Genomic DNA, 19506 nt, shown 5'->3' with positions numbered 1-19506 from the left:
TTATATGTGACAGTTGTAAAGGATTTACTGCCCTTTTACTGATATTTTTTATGTTTCAGACATCACTTATAAAACACAACCCTACAGAATTATATGTACCCTGAATCGCCTGAGATAATGTGACATACAGAGCGATCCAAAAGTAATAGAAGTAAAAATTTAAATGTTTGAAAAACCGTTAACAGCCGTATGATGCAGTTTTCACAGAAATATAAAAAGAAACATAGTATCTTTTTCTCTTCAATTAAATATATCTCATAGTCAGAGCAGTTCGATTCATAACTGACAAGTGTCGCTTCAGTTGTGTCATAACAATGACAACATTTGGTTAAAGAATGTAACTACTTTAGCTGTAAGACTTTCCCTTATTTAAAAAATCCCCTGTGTATACTGTGAATTTCTATGAAAACCACATTTGTTACTGTCTATATGCTTTTCAAAATTAATTTATTTCTCTTTCCGTTACTTTTCGATTACCCTCTATTTCACATAAATGCAATGGACAAGAAAACTACAAGCCATGTTACACATGACAGATGTCCCGCTTTAATCGCAGCTTATCTTGAAGTAAGCCACATGATGCTCGCGGCCACGTGAAGCAGTCAGGCAACTGCGTTCACGCACAAAGACAATACTTCAGTTTTATCGGCAGGTAAGATAAATTGTCCATGTATCACACAATGGAAGAGGAAAAGAGGAGAAAGCTTTCTCACAAACGCAATCAGCATTGTGATAAAAGACATGTTTTTTGCCACAAGTTGAAACACACACAAAAGGAAGACACATAGAAGAAAACACAGGCGAACCACGTTTTTATGAGACTAAGATGCTTGGTAGAAGCAGAAGTCAAACAGCACATGAGCTAATGGAAGCTTATTATATAGGAAAGGTTCAAGTTGCATTAGCGATATATCTGTCTTGCTCTACAAATCGTAAACGATATTGTTCGACCGCTGGATAACATAGGTTTGTGAATAGCCTGGCATGCGTGTATGTGTATAGATATTACTGGGTCACAGCCCAGTAATACATTGTAAATTTGTTGGGCCCCCTGTGTTGTCTTCTATGTGTCTTCCTTTCATGTGTGTTTTAACTTGAGGCAAAAACATGTCTTTTAGCAAGCACAAACTAGGCCAACAAGCAGTTCTTTTGCAGCATTCCGATACTTCCCAGCACAATAGCTTCAGTAAAAATAACAACGCCTGCTACTGCATGCATAAATATAGTGCGTACTAACTAGTGTTGCCAAATTAGCGGTTTTCCCACTAAATTTAGCGGGCTTTTACAGTGTTTAGCAGGCGAAATTGTTGTGTTGCGGCAGGCAGAATTTTCAGCGGTTTTTAAGTCTTGTTAGCTTTTTTTTTTTTTTTGCAGAAGTTTTGGTTGGTTCTACATTTTTATTTCTGAATGGATGGATGGATGGATGGATACAACTTTCTTTTATTTCTGAAGAGCTGAAGTTTTTAAAATTACACTCTTTTCTATGAGAAAAGAGAAAGAAATACTACAATAACTGAGAAGAGTTGTTCTTTAGAAAGAACCCAAACACATATTTAAAGAGTGATGTGTCAGATTTCAGTTTCTTCTGCTGAAACAGCTCCAGCAGAGATTACCTGACATCTGAGTACTGAGACAAATTCCAATGCTTTCAGTTTTGAATGCTATGCATGAAGTTAAGTACTCGTTGGTGCCTCTAACGGAATTTCTGAATCTGCAGCAAGAAATAATAGCTGCCATTGAACTGTAATGGGAAAAGCTCACTCTCGTCAGCTGGAGCAGCCATGGGAGCACAGCTGCATTCTGGGAGGAAGTCAACAAGTACGGGGATGCTTCCGACAAAATTCCCTTCTTCGAGCTGGTCGACCTTGATATATCTATGCTGGTGCAGCTCTGCTTGAATGCAGATGTAGAACACGTGTCCAGTCAATTGAACATTATGGAATGTAAACAGAGGCACAAAATGTCAGCCGAGATGCCGAATGCCATGTTAATTGTTCAAGTCGGACTGTGAAAGCTGAGCAAATGCTGCTCAAGCTACGAACTGCCCGCAAATGTAATGCAAAATATTGGCATGATGGAGGCGTATGTCGGTAGCAGCACTGGAAGCCCACCAGGAACCAGCAGTACGAGTCAACAGAGAGCCCGCTATGTAATCGACAAACTGAGACGCAGCAGATGACATATTTCTGTGAATGAAAGAGCCTGTAGTCAGTGAGCAGCTTCTAGTAAGGAAAGAAAGAAGTGCTTTAAATAAAGTTGTGTCCACAGTTTCTAGCCAATAACCAAACGATTTCTGCCTCGTCAGCTAAGGAACAAGCCTTTTGAAATTTATTTGAAACCTACAGAATGCAGGCGGGACACTCCTGCGAATGAAAGTATACTTGTAGTCGGTAGTCTCCAGTCTGAAAGAAAAGAAATGCTTTCTTTTTTTAAATTTATTACCGATATTGCTTACAGATTGAATAAAAGAATAAAATGTGTGAGAATGGACTTCTTGAAGCAAATATTGAATTTAGCAATTTTTAGTGGGTTTTGGGGGTTCTTGTGGTGGGTTTTTTTATTTTTGAGTTGGCAACACTGGTGCTAACCTTACTTTCTCAATGAAGGTTCGCAGCATATCTTTCACAATGTCTCTCCAACGCTTGAACCACAACAGGTGCCAACACCATAAAGTATGCTGCAGAGAATGCAGATCTCTTCCAGAAATATCTTTTGCAATTTATTTATAATGCTGCTATTTAGAAGCAATTAAAATCATAAGTAAGTATGCTAATATGCAATTGTAAGCTAGGTAATTTGCAAATTTGTGGGTGCAAATAAAAGGAACTTGCATGTAAAAGGCCCGAATCTCACGATCAAGAATATCTTACATTTTCCTTACAATGCGATAAATTAATAACAATTGCAACTATTAATTGAAATGTAGAAACTCCAGCTTCAGTTACGTCTAGTAGAAGACACCCATGTTTCAGCTGCCTTAGCCTTACCTGAGTTTACTAACAAGTTATACAAGCCTGATTATACCGCCAGGTCTATATATATTCCCCCATGCTCTGCTTATTATGTCAGACTGGGAAAGTTCTTTTTTAACCGGCAGCGCCGAACAGGAGTGAATAAACACAATTTCAATAATTGGACCATGGTACAACAAAAACGCAAGAATAGTAGTACATTCTTCACTGAATTTAATGGAAATAATTTTTTGGGGGGGGTATTACATTGACAGTACCAACACTGTAATGCCCAACATATCATACATGCGAATTGATGCATATACGACTCAACACATGGGCTATATTCGTGTTTTTGATATGCTAAAACAAGTTTTCAGTTGTGTACAGTTTCGCAAATGAATTAGTAACTGATTAATTACTACAATAATTATGTTCTAGCTCAAATAACATGCAATTGTTTTTGCTTCGTACAAACGCATGCACCATGGCCAGAAGTAAAGTGAACGAGTGTTTCTAATTCTCCTCCAGGAAGAACTGTGTTTGAATGCACGCTGCACTTGACAACTCCATTTGTAGAACTAATGATGAAGCGGGCCATCAGAAGTACGAAAGGATACAGTAGGCACCTCCTCCTTCCACGGCACCATTTGTCGAGATTGCGCAGATGGACAGTACGGTGAAGAAGAGGATGGAGTAGGCAAGCACAATTTCAACCAGGCACTCTAGCAAACCAGAATGACCTATTAGGAAACCTGTTGTGCAAGAGAAAAAAAAGAAGAAAAAGTGTGAATAATGACTGAAAAGCGAAAATGCCCTGCATTCCAACAACAAAGAAACATATCTCGATAATTAGATGCATCAAACACAAAACTTGCAAACGTATTGCGGCACCGGTGTACTACTTAAAAAATAGTAATAAAAACAAGTAGTTAAACGTGCATACATAATAAAGGTGATGAATGGTGCCTACATGTCAGGCACAAAAAAAAATATTTTGCAGAAGGGCATTTTGCCCTTTTGCGGCATGTGCGTGCAGTTTTCAACCACTTAAAGCGGAGATGCCGCGGTATTTAGGCATTCAAGCAGCCAGGTGTTTACGACTCGACATTTTCACACAGCTTATTTAAATGTATGGGTGAGTGTTCTTTGGCCCATAAGAACATCATTAGATGCCTGAACGTAATTGAAGACGAAACCACACAGTAAAGAAGAATAAAGGAAATGCCAGCCATAAGTGCAGTGCCAACAATGAATGCAACACAGCAGCATGCGCAAGGTTCATGTGCATTCAATCAATCCGGGGCGAAGCGCTTGGGCTACCGCAATCACAGATTTCATGATTACCACACGAATTTTGCTCACGGAAGCAAAAGAGAAAAACGCTTTCCGTAAACGGCATACTTTATTGGTAGAACTGCTCGTGCAGGTGTCAGTTGACTACGATATCACAAGAGCAATCCACGGCGACAGCTACAGCTTTACGGCCAGTGTACGACCTCACGATCTTTTAGTGTCCCGAGATACGAAGCATTACCAAACGCTGTAAAAGCATCACGTCACCGCGTATAAGGCAAGAGTGAAGGCATTTGCGAAAACTCCCGTCTCGCTCTGCGAAGTCGGCGACGCAGATACCTGACCGAAGACAGCTGTGCGCTGCGAGCCATTTACGTCACGTCGACACGAGTGAAAGCGATTATGGCGTAAAAGATTACAGAATCGAGCGAGGGTCGCCCCTCCGCGTGGCCTCGGTCGCGCCTCCTTTTTTTTTTTTTTTGTCCCCCCCGCACAGACGTCCATCTGCAACGCTGATTACAGCAACCGCGACATCCGCCCATTCATTCGCGGCCTCACCGAAGCACACCATTTCTTTATAACACTCTGCACGTCTGCTGTCCGAAACAAAGCCTTTTTTTTTTTTTTGGCCCCGAACTTTCCTCCGTGTCTTGCCTGGCACAATATGCTCCATAATACGATTAGTGGCGGCGGACTTTAAAGAATTCAGACTGCTTTGAATTCAAGCACTGATTAGGCAACACCTAGCCACGCCAGCCTGATCTTCGACAGGGCCGTCTGCTGCTCGCGAGGTTGTCGCGCATAATGCCGCTATTTTACAAACCACTAATTGTTTCGCCTCGACGTCTGACAAGACGCCCCGCACAGGTGCGCTCAAAGTGCCGCCGCGTGCTCGTGCGCTCTGAGCGGGGTATACGCATCCATCCTCCGCAATGTGGCCTGCCTGCCCGACGGGCCTGCTTGTTCGCGTCGGACTTCTCCCAAGTTGATCGGGCTGTCCCGTGTGCGAGGCCTGTCATTGTGATCGAAGGCCCGCGCAAGACACGGTTCTACTGTAACGCTCTGCTCACGAGCGAGTGACTCACTTCCTGAAAGCCCTTCGCTCCTTGCGGTGTGGCGACCCCCGTAAATGGGCCTCCGCGCGCTCTCTCGGCAAGAAACGACGGGAGTGGTGGGGGAGGCCTCCATACATTCTCTAGCGTGACGGGGCTAGCGCTCGAGAGAAGGAAGTGAGAACGATAAATAAAAACAAAAAACGAGGCTGTTTGGTCGCGATCACGTACCGATCCGTAGGAACAGGATCGCGCTGAACATGGAGAGGCAGACGGGCGTGAAACATCCCGAAAACGTGGCGAGTCGGCGCGTCGACGGCGCCTGACAGGTCGTCTGCTGGGGGCTCTGCGTGCCCCCGCTCAGGCTGCGAAACAGCCTGGTGTGCCGAAGAAGCGGCGTCCTGTCGTTCGGTCGCGGCGCCTGCACGACGCCCTGCGCCAGCGACGAGAGGGAGGCCACCGAAGACGACTGCGATGTGACTGATGCGCTGTTGTTCGGGTCCGTCATCTGGACGACCACGACGGGGTGTTCGGGCACTGCGAAGCCTAACGACGACGGCTCGACGAGCTTCTTGTGGTTGTGAGCCATACGCTCGCGGGGGTCCGCACGACGAACGGGAGATGCCTGAGGCGCAGGGGAGGCTCGAGCGACGGCTGGTTGCGCCTGTCACCGCGGCAGCGGCAGGGTCGGCGACGGGTATCACCTGGGACCCATCGGGGGGCGAGCGCGCCTGAATACGCGCAGCCACCTCACCGATCCAGATCACTTGGCGTTCGAGTTCGCGGCTGCTATTACACGCCTACCGTTACCGCTGCTGCTGCTGCTGGCTGCCGTCGGACGCGAGCACTGGACGTCGACATAATGCTAGTCTTTGGGAAAGAGCGTCAGATGGCAGCACGTGCTGCAATTGTGTCGATGCCGCCGAGACACCTGCTGCTGTCGCGTCCCGCAGCGCAGGTTCCGTTGTGTCCGTTCGCGGGAAGTTTAAGACACTCTACGAAGGGCTGTTGGCTGGCTCGCCATCTCTGTCTCCTGGGGTTTCGGTCACATTGGATATGCCGTGATGAATTGATTAAACTACTCGGCGAACCTCGTCTGAATGCTTCGTTAGAATCGCCTTCAAGCTTCAAGCGTGAGCCGCGTGAGTGTGCGATGATGGTAGCATGTCGCTTGTGTAGCCCGATCGCGCCATTCCAGTGCAACGGACAAACGACTGGGAAAATGTCAGAATCTTTAAACACACCTGCTGGGACCGAGCATTTATCGGAACGATAAGAGTCGTATGTTTGGGGTGGAGGATAAGGCGGTCGATTGTTTATTTTCATGCCACGTACCCTGCCCTCGTCGTCACATATGTTGTTGTCGCTGCCTCAAAACGGCTAGTGCCTACAGAGGGGGTATCTGCCACAATGGGTTGATTGAAACGTGCGTCTAACAAAATACCAACGGTGGGGGTAAAGGCAAACATTCAAAACGAAGCATAAGGCAAATAAATGCTAACATATAACCTACCTCAATTTTCTCTTTCCTCTTCCCCTAGCGCACAGTTGCTGAATACGGTGATCAGTCTATGGCCTCTCTAAGCCTCTACGTTGTCACTAATAAATTACCGGAGTTCCAGCTATAGACTGACAGGAGTGCACTACAATACGGTCTAGTACCAAAGCAACGTTACAGATCCTTATTATGTTTCGGCTGATTGCTTCAGCGCCGAACAGGTGCAGCATCTTTGCATGCACGGTAGACGCCAACCGTCTACAACTTGCTGCCGTGCTCGAAGTAATCGAAGTCCATTTGCCAGCATTTCCTGACCTACTTCAGAATGTGCGTGGCTAGATAGACAAAAACAGCACAAACACTACACGAAGCAGCTATGTCGATCCACGGCGTCGCACGTGATAGATGATAGGCCTTGCAAGCATCGTATTTTGCATTGCATTCTTCACGTTAATTGCGCAGGGGTCTGTGCAGAGATGAACCCAGAATTAAATTATACGCTCTCAAAGAAAAAAAAGTACACCATTTAGGGCTAAATCTTGTCCCCAAACTATAAACGCCATCTATCTTGCGCGCGTATCCTTCCTCTAACTCTGCGCGCCGAGTGTTTTCAAGTCACGGTGTCAATTATAGACATATTTACACCTTTATATATATATATATATATATATATATATATATATATATATATATATATATATATATAATAGGGGCGGACGAATATTCGAAGTTTCGAACGCGAATCGAATATTACACGCTTTTCGTACTCGAACAGGCACTACCGTATTTGGTATTTTTGAATATAAGAAATAAGCACATAATTTGCAACAACCGACAGTTAAAGTCGTGTTACCGTTCTCTGTCAGGTAAACAGAGTATTGCAGATGATCAAAAGTGAGATAATAAAAAAAAAGAGTTCCTAAGCAATGCAGACACAAAATGGGTAATACAAGCTTTCTTCTTTTTTTTTCGCGGCGGATTCCTACGTGACAACCTGCGATTTTTTTTTCTTGTAGTCTGACATTTAGTGCTTTCGGCAGTCTATTCATGTAAAAGCTTTATCTTTTACGCGACAACCACTGCTGTTTCCCTTGTAGTGGGGAAACTTCTACATGTGTTTACGGCTCACAAGGCCATCAGCTGTGTGTGTTTTCGGAACTTCTTAATTTTTTCAGGCGCCATTTATTTAGCATTTTTCGAAAGCTAGTCAAAGAGCAGCCATTAATTTTTGGAAAGCTTGTTTGCAATCAGGCTCCAAAGATGATGAAAAGCAAGCATGGCTTTTTTTTCTTTTTCTTTCTTTTTTTACAATCAGAGATCTCGTTTTTAAACTGATACATTGACCACGTTTGTGAGCGCTCTTTTTTCGCATTAGTCAGTACAGACCGAGCCCCTAATTATGCCGAAATAAACGTCCCTGCTGTAAATATATGCGTCCGCGTTTGGTTACACAATACTTATAGTTACTATTCGTGTTCGGTTCGTATTCGAAAGAAATATTAATCGTAATTATGGTGTCCTACGTGCCAAAACCACGATGTGGCTATGAGGCACGCCGTAGTGGGGGTCGCCGGATTAATTTCTACCCCCTGGGGTTTCTTAAGGTGCACCCAATGCATGGTACAACGGCGTTTCCCTTTGTTTGTTTGTTTTTTGCGATTTCTCGGCAGCGCCACTATATTACCCAGCGTGTCCAGAATGAAAGGCTAGAGAGAAGCCCTATTGCTGCATGATTCGTTTCTAAGTGTTCGCACGCATCGGCGCGCCATGCATCTCAGAGGCCACGCACAGGCTTCGCGGCGGCATCGCTAGATGGCGCTGAGTGTTCTTAGGGAAGACTCAGGCAAGATCTAAACACTCGAAGCGAGATCAGGATGCCTTGGAACGCACACTTACAAAGCGAAGTACAGCAAGGAAGAAGGAGAAGCCTGTGCTTGCTGCGGTAAAGCTAGGGAAACGATGGAGCATGTTTTATTAGAATGGGAAGATACCTGCCCTGCGGTCGATTTAGGCACCACTGGCCTCCTTGAAGCCCTCGGGTACAGCGAGAGCAGGACGAAAGTAAACATGTCCGCAGTAGAGATTAGTAAGAGGCGATTGGAAGATTGGTGGACGAAAAGTAGGGAAACGACAAGAAACGGAGATGTACAAAATCAAATTTCGCAATAGGGGGTCAGAAAATTTGGTTGTGGGAGTTCATAGTGTTTTCTTTTTTGTTGCTTTTTTTAACCTAGATAGGACATTAAGCAGTGTAATAACAAAAGCTTGGTGGCGCAACTCACCACCCCGTTTCAAAGGGGATGCTCATAACACCCATCCTTCTATTCATACATCCTTCAAACACTCAGGCGAGATTTAACCCTCGAGGCGAGATCAGTATGCCTTGGAACGCACACTTGCAAAGCGAAGTACAACAACGAAGAAGAAGCATGTGCTTTACCTTTTTTCTTTTTTAATCTAGGTAGGACATTAGGGCGTTTAACAGCACGAGCTTGGTGGCGCTACCCATCGCCCTGTTCCAAAGGGGACGCTCATAACGTCCATCCATCCATCCATCCATCGATCACTCAGCGGACGGCCTAGTGCAACTAGCGGACAATGCAAAAGATTTAGAGACAATTGCGAATAACTGTGGCGACGCAACGACGAATCTAGGCCTCACGTTTAGCACAGAGAAATCGGGAATTATGATTCTTAATGAAGATACGAGTAATTACGTGGTGTCCATTCAACAGCAACTCATACATACAGTCAAGCAATACAAATACCTTGGCGTATACATAAACGAAGGAAAGGAAACTCAAGCGCACACCAAGATAAGCTGAAAATAAAGGGGAAGCGAAATGCGGAAATAATGAAACACAGAGCACTGTAGGGCCACAATAAATGAGAAGTAATGCGCGGAATCTGGAAAGCAGTCAATGGGGCCTGCGCTGGCGTTCGCAAAGGGCATTTTAAGCTCTTCAAATCGGATATCTTATCATGCATACATGTATGCATATATGCATGTGTGTATGTATATATATATATATATATATATATATATATATATATATATATATATATATATATATATATATATATATATATATATATATATATATATATATATATATATATATATATATGTATAAATGTGTGTATATATATTCGTCTGTGAATATGTATATATTGACCTTGCCACAAGAATGTACTACGAATATCTTGCCATGTTGCTGCCTGTTGTTCATGGGGAGGTGGGACTAGTCAAGCTGCCGTTATGCAGGTTTTATCCTGCCATCCCTACCGCTTTGTATATATCAGTGTACTTATGTGGTAAAAATAAACTTCTTCTTCTTCTGATTTGAAGCTTAGTAAAGATCGGTAGGTTGGTTGGTTTTGAGAGCCCAAGGTAAAACCGCAAATGAAGCAGTGCAGGGTGACATACATGGGTTGGGCTTCTTTTGAAGTCAGAGAAGCGCATAACAAAATTAGTTTTGAAGAAAGAGTCATTAACATGGGTGAAAATAAATGGGCAGGCAAAGTGCACAAGTATATTCACTTGAAAAAGTGAGGACAGAGAATGGAGGTAGAGGTCCTGAAAGTCGGCAACCATGTACAAGGTAATTTAAACTGTAATTAATTGTAATAATTAACTGTAATAATTAGACAACCAGGAGTCATCAAAAATAAAAAGAGACAAACAGAGACACTGAATTGGATGCAAAGATTATAAATAAAAATACCATGGGGAATTACAAGAAGGGGAAGACAGGAATTAGAAGGGAAAATCTGTACGATTACACATTGATATATGAGTCTCGAGCCGTTTTTCCAAAGACAAAAACGTACCGGAGCAAATATTCCCAACAACATCAGGTATGTGTGTGCTGCAGCAAAAGAATCCGGAGACCCCTCAGCACATACTAACGGAATGCGATGGTATTCCCCCAGTCAGACCCGTAGGTGACGTAGACCTTCCGGAAGCGTTTGTATATAAAGTGGACGGAAGCGTCAACCGGTAAGCCGTTGAGATGAGCAAGAGACGGTTAGAGTATTGGCGGCAAATAAAAGAAAGGCACGGAAGAAATTAATACGACCGGATCCGTTACAGGCATAGGTAGCGACACAAGGTAGATAGAGAAGCCTGGAGGAAGGAAAAGATAGTGGAGATGTACACAAAAAGGCTATAGAATTAAAAACACGTACAGTATATCTGTTTAAAGCAAACAGGCTAGATGACCATTTGTCACCGCGCAGTTTCAAAGATGATGCCCATAAATCATCACCATCATCATTACCATCGAAGCGCGAAAGAGGATTAATAAATAAATTAATTAATTAAGCAGCACCAGCAATCTCACAAGAGGTCATAGCCGGGAGAGAACACAAATACGTGTAATGTGAGAGGGATTAAAACAAATATTTCAAAACACAAGGAAAATAATGTAGTATTAGAATAAGTGTATGCATCGAGTGCAGTGTAACATTATACAGGTACAAAGCATAAGTACATCAGTTAGACAGTTACAGTATCAATAGCAGGCACAACAAAACGAAAGCAACAGATTGCGTGGTTGCACAATCAGATAATCGTGACAGAAGTACGAATTAAGACTAATACGGAAAACATTATTAGAATGCTGAGCGCTGTTTAAATATAACACACAATGTTTCACGTTCCCATCACCGTGACAAAAGGGACGCACTACTGATGTCAGCAGTTCCACCTTGTGTCACCAGTCCCATCTTGCGACAACGGGCGCGTGCCCCACACCACCGAACACGAAATTTGTGTACCAGGCTATATGGCATAAAATTTGGAGGACGCTTAAGCTTCGCCTTTAAGAGTTGAACGCGAGAGCATTCAAAGATCCCTGACTGCTGTTCACGCCTCCTGGCAGCTGTAGCTTACGTACGCGTAATGTTCACAGGGAGACGCTGGAGGCAAACGCTATGCACGAAGGCGAGCTTTCTGGTAGAAACGCGGCCCCTTGCGCGGACCCATCTCCTGTTACTGTTTCGCACTTTTAATATTTCAGTCTGATAAGATCTAAGATAAAAGGTTTGTGGTGTCGGTCTTTTTTTTCGCTACATTTGTTTGAGGGCGGTCATTCTCAAAATTCCGAAGAATAACTTTGTAAAGAATGAAAGACAAGGTACGAGCAACTTTGGTGATGGAAGAGTGGTTGGGTATGCGCGGACGTTTTCTGGCGCTCCCGATCACCGTACAGACTTGACAGGAACTCCTTGAGTAAGAGCCGTAAGGATATCAGATTTATCGACGTCTGCAGGAACTACTTTGATGACGCTTACTGCGCAATCGCTCGGCCCTGGCTCGTAGGTCTGAATACGCATTTAGGCAATACTTGAGATTTGAAGGTGTTAAGAAGCGCCTGCATTCTGCTCTGCCAGGGCGTTCAAACACTCATTTGGTCGTACTTGCAGTGCGATACCTGGAGCTAGTGCTTCGAAGGTTGTCTTCAGTGTGAATGAATTGAAGCGTGTGGTAACTTGCTTAGCACTTTTTTGGCTTATATATGATGATATCACGTTAAAGTTTAGCTTACGTGTGTTTTCGAGTGGCAGAGAGTTCACTTCCATGGGCGACCTTTAAGATCCGCATAGTTGCCTTGCTTGTAAAGTTATTTTAAAGAATATAAATGAATAGCAAAAATAATTTTCTGTAAATTTTGACATTATTGTTGCCCACAATTCAAATTAGATGTCAAGGCAAAATTTGCATAGTAGCCATAGCACCTTCGGGGGTTTTTCAAATTAACAAATTTTAGCAGCGTGCATACAGCTGGCTCCATTGGCAGTACAAAGCTTCAGTCATGGGAAGCAGTGACTGCGTCACCACTGCCGCTGGCAGAAAGGGCTTTCTTCATTTAGAACGTATTGTGAAGTAAACTGTGGTTTGCTGCAAGGGTAGCTCTCCCGCCGTCACCAACAGTACGAGTAGTAAACTCACTTATTTTCTCATTGTTCTGGTTAAACAAGTCGCAATACGTAGCGCAGCAATTTTTGCGTCTGCCAAAATCCAGCGGAGGATGGAGCTTGCCGTGCATAGTTACATTCGGTAGGCTGTTGTGCACTAAGTGTACATGTGATCTACTTGATGATGATGAGTACCCTGGTAGGCCACTGCTCCTTTATTGGCTGGGCCATTACCGTCGAACGCTTATGCCGCAGAGTACAGGCAACTTGCTTCCGACGGCGGTAACGCCAGCACCGCAGTATGCGGCGGCTGCGCGCTTGCAAAGCCAGCTTGTACAACTGAGAATTACAAAGTGGCGTGCGACACCAGTTTCCAGGCTTTGTGAAATGTTGTGTGAGACAGCTGTACCTCCACGTACAGCTACTACACAAACATGGACAGCTGTGCTTTCACCTGATTTGCCCTCTCAAGTGAAGGACTTTCATTGGCAATATCAGTGGGGCATTCTACCTACAAAAGACAGGCTTAAACGCTGGCATATGGTAGCGAATGATAAATGCATATATTGCGCACAAACAGAGACCAACGCGCATGTAGTAAAGGACTGCGTTGTAGCACGCACCTTCTGGAAGCTAGTTGCAAGAATGTTCGGAATATCCATCGTGCGGCCACCACAGCGCCGAGATCGGTTTGCGAGTCTCGTCTACTACAGCGCTAGCTACATTTTGTGGTGCTTCCGTAACATCGCAGAACGATCTCGGCAGACAAATAGAGCAATGTACCCCAGAATGCGGAAACTACGGGTGTTAATATGGGGTCATCTTGAAGAACGGTTGTTCAAACTCGGTGAAGTCGAGTTTCTTCGCCGCTGGTCTACGCGGTACATAACCGTCTCCCGAGGCAAAGTCTTTCTACAGCCAGAATAATGCTCAATTCGGTTGCCCGAGTTCAGACTGTGTCTGTAAGTGCCCCGAGTACCTTTCATAAATTCGAGGCCGACAATAATGCTTTTGCGTGGATGTGGTAATGAGTTTTGTTGTTGTTGTTGTTGTGTGTGGCAAAGCCAGTGTCAAGAAGACACCATTTATTATTCCATTTGTTAATATTTTTTGTTTACATCAAGTATGATGTATTACATGTGATGTACCTCATATTGTACTTTTCGTTCCTACCACAGTTGTAAGTGTGTCTACGGGTGAATAAATTTCCTTGTCAATCTGTGACGTGGTCACTGGCATATATGACCTCCTTGCTGCATAGTAAACCGTATCAAACGTTTCTGTAAGTGAAATCCTAACTTTTCTAAATCAGACGATGAGTCTGATTTTCCCTTTATTCAGACGATGAGTCAATACTTTACACCCTTTTATTTCGTTCTGATGACTTTGCTAACAGCACTGCGCTGCATGATAATGTGACCGATCTGTGGGTTAAGTTCAAAGACCTCGTAAATGAATTCATTGTGCGTTTCCACCAACTATATTCATAAATACACTTGAGCTAGGAACCTATATTGGCATGCAGGGATACATTTAAATTAAGAAGGCAGGTGAAGAATTAAAAAAAAGAAAACTCGGACTAGTTCTAATGACTTGAGTTACCGAGATGAATTTTCACAATTAACATCTGAAATTAATGTTCAGGTAGCTTCAAATAAAGAACGTTATTTGCGCGATCATTACCCAATTTTATTGCAACGTCGCCAGAAAAGTTTTGGAGAAAATTTTTTCCATATTCTTGTGAGTGTGCTCTTTTATATTAATGGCAGGGGGATCAGTGACCCAGAGTCAATTGTGAACTCTTTTAATGAAAACATCAAATCTGTTTACACAGGAGACAGCGGTATACCGCCAACTTTTGATGTCTCCTTTACCCCTATGCCAGATATACTTATCCTAGAGTGGGGTATATTGAACATGGTACTAAAACCTCCCACACGCACACAAAAATTACCTGAGCCTGTAGGCATCCCTAATGCTTCTTTAAAATGGTATGCAGAATGGGTCTCCAAGTATTTGTATGTTTTGTTCTGCAGATCTTAGCGCGATGGCTAACTATCAGATGACTGAGTAACTGCCAGGATGAAGCCAATACATAAAACAAGGGCTGACTTCAGCACACGGTTCTCGTCGTGTTGGTTATGATAAAATAAGTTTGATGCCGTTCTCAACTAAAATGGAATAGACACCTATCATGATGGTAAAATGAGATGAATAAGAAAGAACCGCAAAAGACTTTCTCCTACCACATCCTTCAATAACATAATAGCATACGCTAACTCAAAAATACGCGGTAAGCAGCATAATGAGTCAATGAATTGTTAAATGCGTGTTGCTTTGTAACGGGTAGATAGAGCAGCGAAGAAGACTTGAATAAGGTGTAACGGCCTAGTACATAGTTGCACTCGTCCGCGACAGAAAATGTCGAGGAAGACCTATATTGCACGGCCATTTAGACGCTGGTTTAGTTCAGAATCCTGAAAATCTTTAATTTTAAGAACAAGCCCACTAAGCAGCTTGTGGCCGGAGCCAATAACTTGAAAGTAACGATCACGTCTGCGAGATTTCAGTCCACGTAAAATTATCACTTTTGGGCCATTTGAAAAGTTCCCTTTCGGATGGTCAGCAGATGACTAAATGACAGCAGGCAAATTTGCTTATTATACAACGTACACTAAGAAATCTTGCTCGGCCTCAAAGATCCACGGGTGAAACCACGCCCGAATCGCCGCAAAGTCAGTCGCAAATTTTGGCCGCGTCTCGACGAACAAGATGGAACCGTGCTCACGACAACACAAAAACGCTGAGTCCGAGCTTCAAGAAGTTTTCGTAGCTTATCGTGATGTAGCCGTCCAGATCGGTGTCGTAACTCTTGAATGCGTTCGTGAAGGTCTGCAGCGTGACGCAACAGAGGATGTAGTCGTCGAAGTTGATGGATCCCTTCTTTTCCCGATCGTACTTCTGGACGAGAAGATCCACCGCTTCCCCGCTCAGGCGGTAGCCGAAGCTGGTGAGGGCGTCGCGGAGTTCGTACCTGTCGATGCAACCCGAGCCGTCCTTGTCGAAGTCTCGGAAACACCGGAGCCAGTCGTTGATGTATTTCCACAGATGCACGAAGTCGTCGAAGCTCACCGTGCCCGAACGGCTGCGATCGAATATGTTTATCATCATGCGCACCGTCCCGGGGTTGAATGGCTTCCAGGTGCCGTTGCACAGGCATTGCTGCAGCTCGTTGGCGTCTATGCGGCCACTGCGGTCCTTGTCGACTTTGCAGAAAACCTGCCGAAGGTAGTTGACGTCGTCCACTCCTCGAGGCTGAGCTCGGGGTGAGCCACGCGATCCGTAGGACGTGCTTGCCCGCCGAAAGGGATCCATCGTGCGGCGTCGTCCCGTTCTTCCGCGGCGGCTCGGAGACGATGGTCGCGACTCCGCGGAGCGGAAGAAGAGAACGGACGCCGACGGACCGCGGCGTTCAATTTTGCATGTCAGGCGCCGAATGGCCGCGCCGACTAAGATGGCGATGATCGTTGTGTTGTTGTTGTTGTGCAGTTGGTTTCGTTTCTAGTTTCGGTTTCGTTGTTACGTCATACATGACGTCATAGGGGCAATAACAAGGCTGGTGCTGTCAAGGAACACGTAGAGAGAGAGAAGTGAGGGATGTGATCGCAGGCGATTGGAGTCGTGGTTGTTCTTCTGGGACGGAGGGCCCCCGAATGTGGCTCGGTGCGTCTGGCCACCTGACCCAGCTACCCTGCACCTTACGACACAACAATGATAATGACTCGCCTTGGCCAATCCCCACTGTTGAACAGCAGTCGGGTGCAAGAGTAAAGGAAAAGCGAAAGGGAAAGCTAAATTAAATGTTGATATAAATCGATCATCTGTAAATAGATGATCTAGAGTAAATAGATGAGTTTCTAGAGGTAAACAACGCTACTTTGGTGAGAAACTTTCAAATTTCATTCTGTCATCTCCTGAGAAACATTGAAGGCTGAAATCACCCAGTAAACCGTTTAATGATGTTTTCGTGATTAACGGTGATACAGCTGATGATAGTTCTTTGACAGCGAATGCGTTTAACAACACTTCAGGTCTGTGTTTACTCACGACGATGGTTCTTCGCCATGCTTTCATGGTTCAAATCCTCCCTCCCCCATACCGGCTGCTACTATTAATGAGAACGGTATACTTAATGTGCGCCTTAATCTTGATGTTAAGAAATCACCTGGTGCAGATGGCTTGTCAAGTAAGTTCTTAAAGCGATATGCGCAATGTATTTCTAAGTATCCGCATGTACTGTTTTCTAGACGACCTGCTGAGGGCGATATACCCTGGTCGAGTGGAGAACGACAACAGACAAACCGCTTCATAAGAATGTAGATAAGCAGCAAATTTCGAATAACAGATGTAAACAAATAAAAGCGGCGGAACCCATCTCACGTCGACTGTCGAAGGTATAATGCATTAGTGTTGAATCGAGCGACACAACGTATTGCCACCGTCGAAACGAGTTACGAATCTGGCGCTTACTGCTGCGAGACTGCTCTTTCGCGCTTTCCTAACAACACCTGGTGCCATCTAGTGCTGCCACCGCGAAGCCTGTGCGCGTGGCCTCCAAAATTCGTGGCGCGCCGGTGCGTGCGAACAGTGAGAAACGCGTCATGCGGCAACCAGGCTCCTCTCTCGCGCTTCTTTCTTGGACAAGCTGCGCCATCTAGGGACACTGCATAGAAGTCCGCGCGTGGCCTCCGAGACGAGAAGCGTGCCGCGCTGGTGCCTGCGAACGCTAATTGTTCCCTCGCTTGCCGCACACTCAATGACACATGCTCAGTGACTCAAGTTGGCGAGACACTGACTGAATGACCCGCCGTGGTTGCTTAGTGGCTATGGTGCTGGGCTGGTAAGCACGAGGTCGCGGGCTCGAATCCCGGCCACGGTGGCCGCATTTCGATGGGGGAGAAATGCGGAAACACTCGTGTCCTTAGATTTAAGTGCATCTTAAAGAAACCCAGGTGGTCCACATTTCCGGTGTCCCCCACTACGGCGTGCCTCATAACCAGAAAGTGGTTTTGGCACGTAAAACTCCATAATTTAATTTAATTAGAGGTTCAGTAAAGATCGGCACACACCCAGTGCTTTCATGGCGCCAACCTGCTAGTAAATTCCCTTCTCTGTAATGCAGCAATAGCAGGCTTACCAGCAGCACTTCCGGCAGACTAAAACGTATCCATCTATGCTGATGACATTTGCATATGGACATCGCACAGGTCTCTACAGATTGTCAAGCATCTACTGCAGGAAGGTTTAAATGCAATAAGTGATTATTTGAGAGAACGGACCAGAACGAGTTTTTTTTTCAACTACGAGGCTTTTCTTTTGAGAAACCCCGATGTATGGGTTTCCTTTGTAGCAATTGCTACGAATGGGTGGATGTCTCATTTTTTCGTTACTATATATATATATATATATATATATATATATATATATATATATATATTTATATATAGATAGATAGATAGATAGATAGATAGATAGATAGATAGATAGATAGATAGATAGATAGATAGATAGATAGATAGATAGATAGATTATAGGCCCATAATTGTCTACGAGTTGAGGTTAACGTAATGCGTGCGGTTCGGGTGATATGTGTGCGCGCTGTTAGATATGGAGCTGTTTCCTGCGATTACTTCGAGTTCCCCAGACCACATCGGATCGCAGCACAGCTAATTGAGGAATGCCGAAGCAGGAAAGCACATTCCAGAGGAGCGGCCGAGCAAACAAGTTTAAGGCAACAAGTTCACGTGCCAACAAGTTCGTGCGCCGCCGGGATTAGCAGGTGGGCATCCGACAATGGAGCATGAGCAGCCCTCCCCTTCTCCTCGTTAGAAGTGCATTGCCAGTCTGCGAGGCAAGACCACAGAGAGCCGCCAGGTGTGACACCGCGACACGGGCGCCTACCATTGGCTGAAAGTGGCGTCATCGGAGCGGACTCTCCCATTGGTCAAACATGACGTGACTTACAGTGCTCGAAGGGTTTATAAGAAGCCTTCCAGAGAGACCTGAGCATTCTGGACGATTCCCTGCTACCCTGATTCACCTCTCTCGAACTTCTTGCCGCGGGCCGCAGCGTCCGAGTTGCTGCCGGCCCGTAATGACTGTACGTCTGTTACTTGTCGCTCACCTCCCTGTACATAATGTAGAATAAATCCTCCCAAGTTTGGTTTTCATCCCGAAGTCCGGCCTCCAACCCCTACAGCGCCTATGAGGGATGTTTTTTTTATTTACAGAGAAATCAAATACAAGAAGCAGAAGTAATGTATAATTGGAGTCGGGATCTCGACTGCATTCGGGGACGGCTCACGTCAGCGCCCTGGTTTCCGGTCTCATTCGTGTAAAACTTCACACATTGCACGATATCGTCAACTGTTCGCGGCACATAATTTGAATCCGTCATCTAGACATACAACCACAGTCGGGGCGGGTGTTCGCGGACTGTGAAGCCTAACGACGACGACTTATAACAGCCTTATCTTACAGTGGAGCTGTTAGAATCTTGTTGGTTATTCTCTTTACGTGCGCAGCGGAAAGAGAGCTGAGAGAGAGTGAAAACAGAGTATTAAAATATCATCGCGCAGCGCAGCGACGCGGCAAGGGTGGGTGAAGCATAGAAAGGAAGGAAGGATCGGCGCGCATGCGAGCGAGGGACGCGGCCCGGAAGCGTGCCCTCTCCCGTGGCGCGCGAGGCCGGAGGATCAGGCGAGGGAGGAGGGACGTTGTTCTCCGGCGG

At 45.0% G+C, this 19506-nt stretch overlaps 2 protein-coding genes across 3 annotated transcripts in view; both read right to left on the bottom strand.

Annotated features, from left to right (window-relative positions):
• LOC135899856 (solute carrier family 12 member 9) overlaps positions 1 to 6604 on the bottom strand; it is a 39551-nt gene extending 32947 nt beyond the window's left edge. Inside the window, exons 1-2 of one of the 2 annotated variants that reach the window (XM_065429246.1) lie at positions 5531 to 6604; positions 3572 to 3706 (exon numbers count right to left, since the gene is read on the bottom strand). In XM_065429246.1, coding sequence (XP_065285318.1) covers positions 3572 to 3706; positions 5531 to 5888 — 493 coding nt within the window. In that variant the 5' untranslated portion in view covers positions 5889 to 6604. The remainder of the gene's footprint in view (positions 1 to 3571; positions 3707 to 5530) is intronic. The other variant, XM_065429248.2, reaches the window with a different exon arrangement.
• Positions 6605 to 15179: 8575 nt separating this feature from the next.
• Positions 15180 to 16258, bottom strand: LOC135899855 (programmed cell death protein 6-like). Its single transcript, XM_065429245.1, has one exon. It carries the CDS (start codon positions 16089 to 16091, stop codon positions 15501 to 15503), a length of 591 nt encoding a protein of 196 aa, XP_065285317.1. The 5' UTR covers positions 16092 to 16258; the 3' UTR covers positions 15180 to 15500.
• Between the last annotated feature and the right edge of the window lie 3248 nt (positions 16259 to 19506).

This window comes from Dermacentor albipictus, chromosome 2 (assembly GCF_038994185.2).
Source record: "Dermacentor albipictus isolate Rhodes 1998 colony chromosome 2, USDA_Dalb.pri_finalv2, whole genome shotgun sequence".
NCBI classification, from domain to species: domain Eukaryota; kingdom Metazoa; phylum Arthropoda; class Arachnida; order Ixodida; family Ixodidae; genus Dermacentor; species Dermacentor albipictus.
Note: the sequence above shows the minus strand (reverse complement) of the source record. Positions and strands in the feature narration are given on the sequence as shown.

What these genes read in the sequence shown, in the direction of transcription:
- LOC135899855 (XM_065429245.1), bottom strand. Translation starts at nt 16,091, where the DNA reads ATGGATCCCTTTCGGCGGGCAAGCACGTCCTACGGATCGCGTGGCTCA.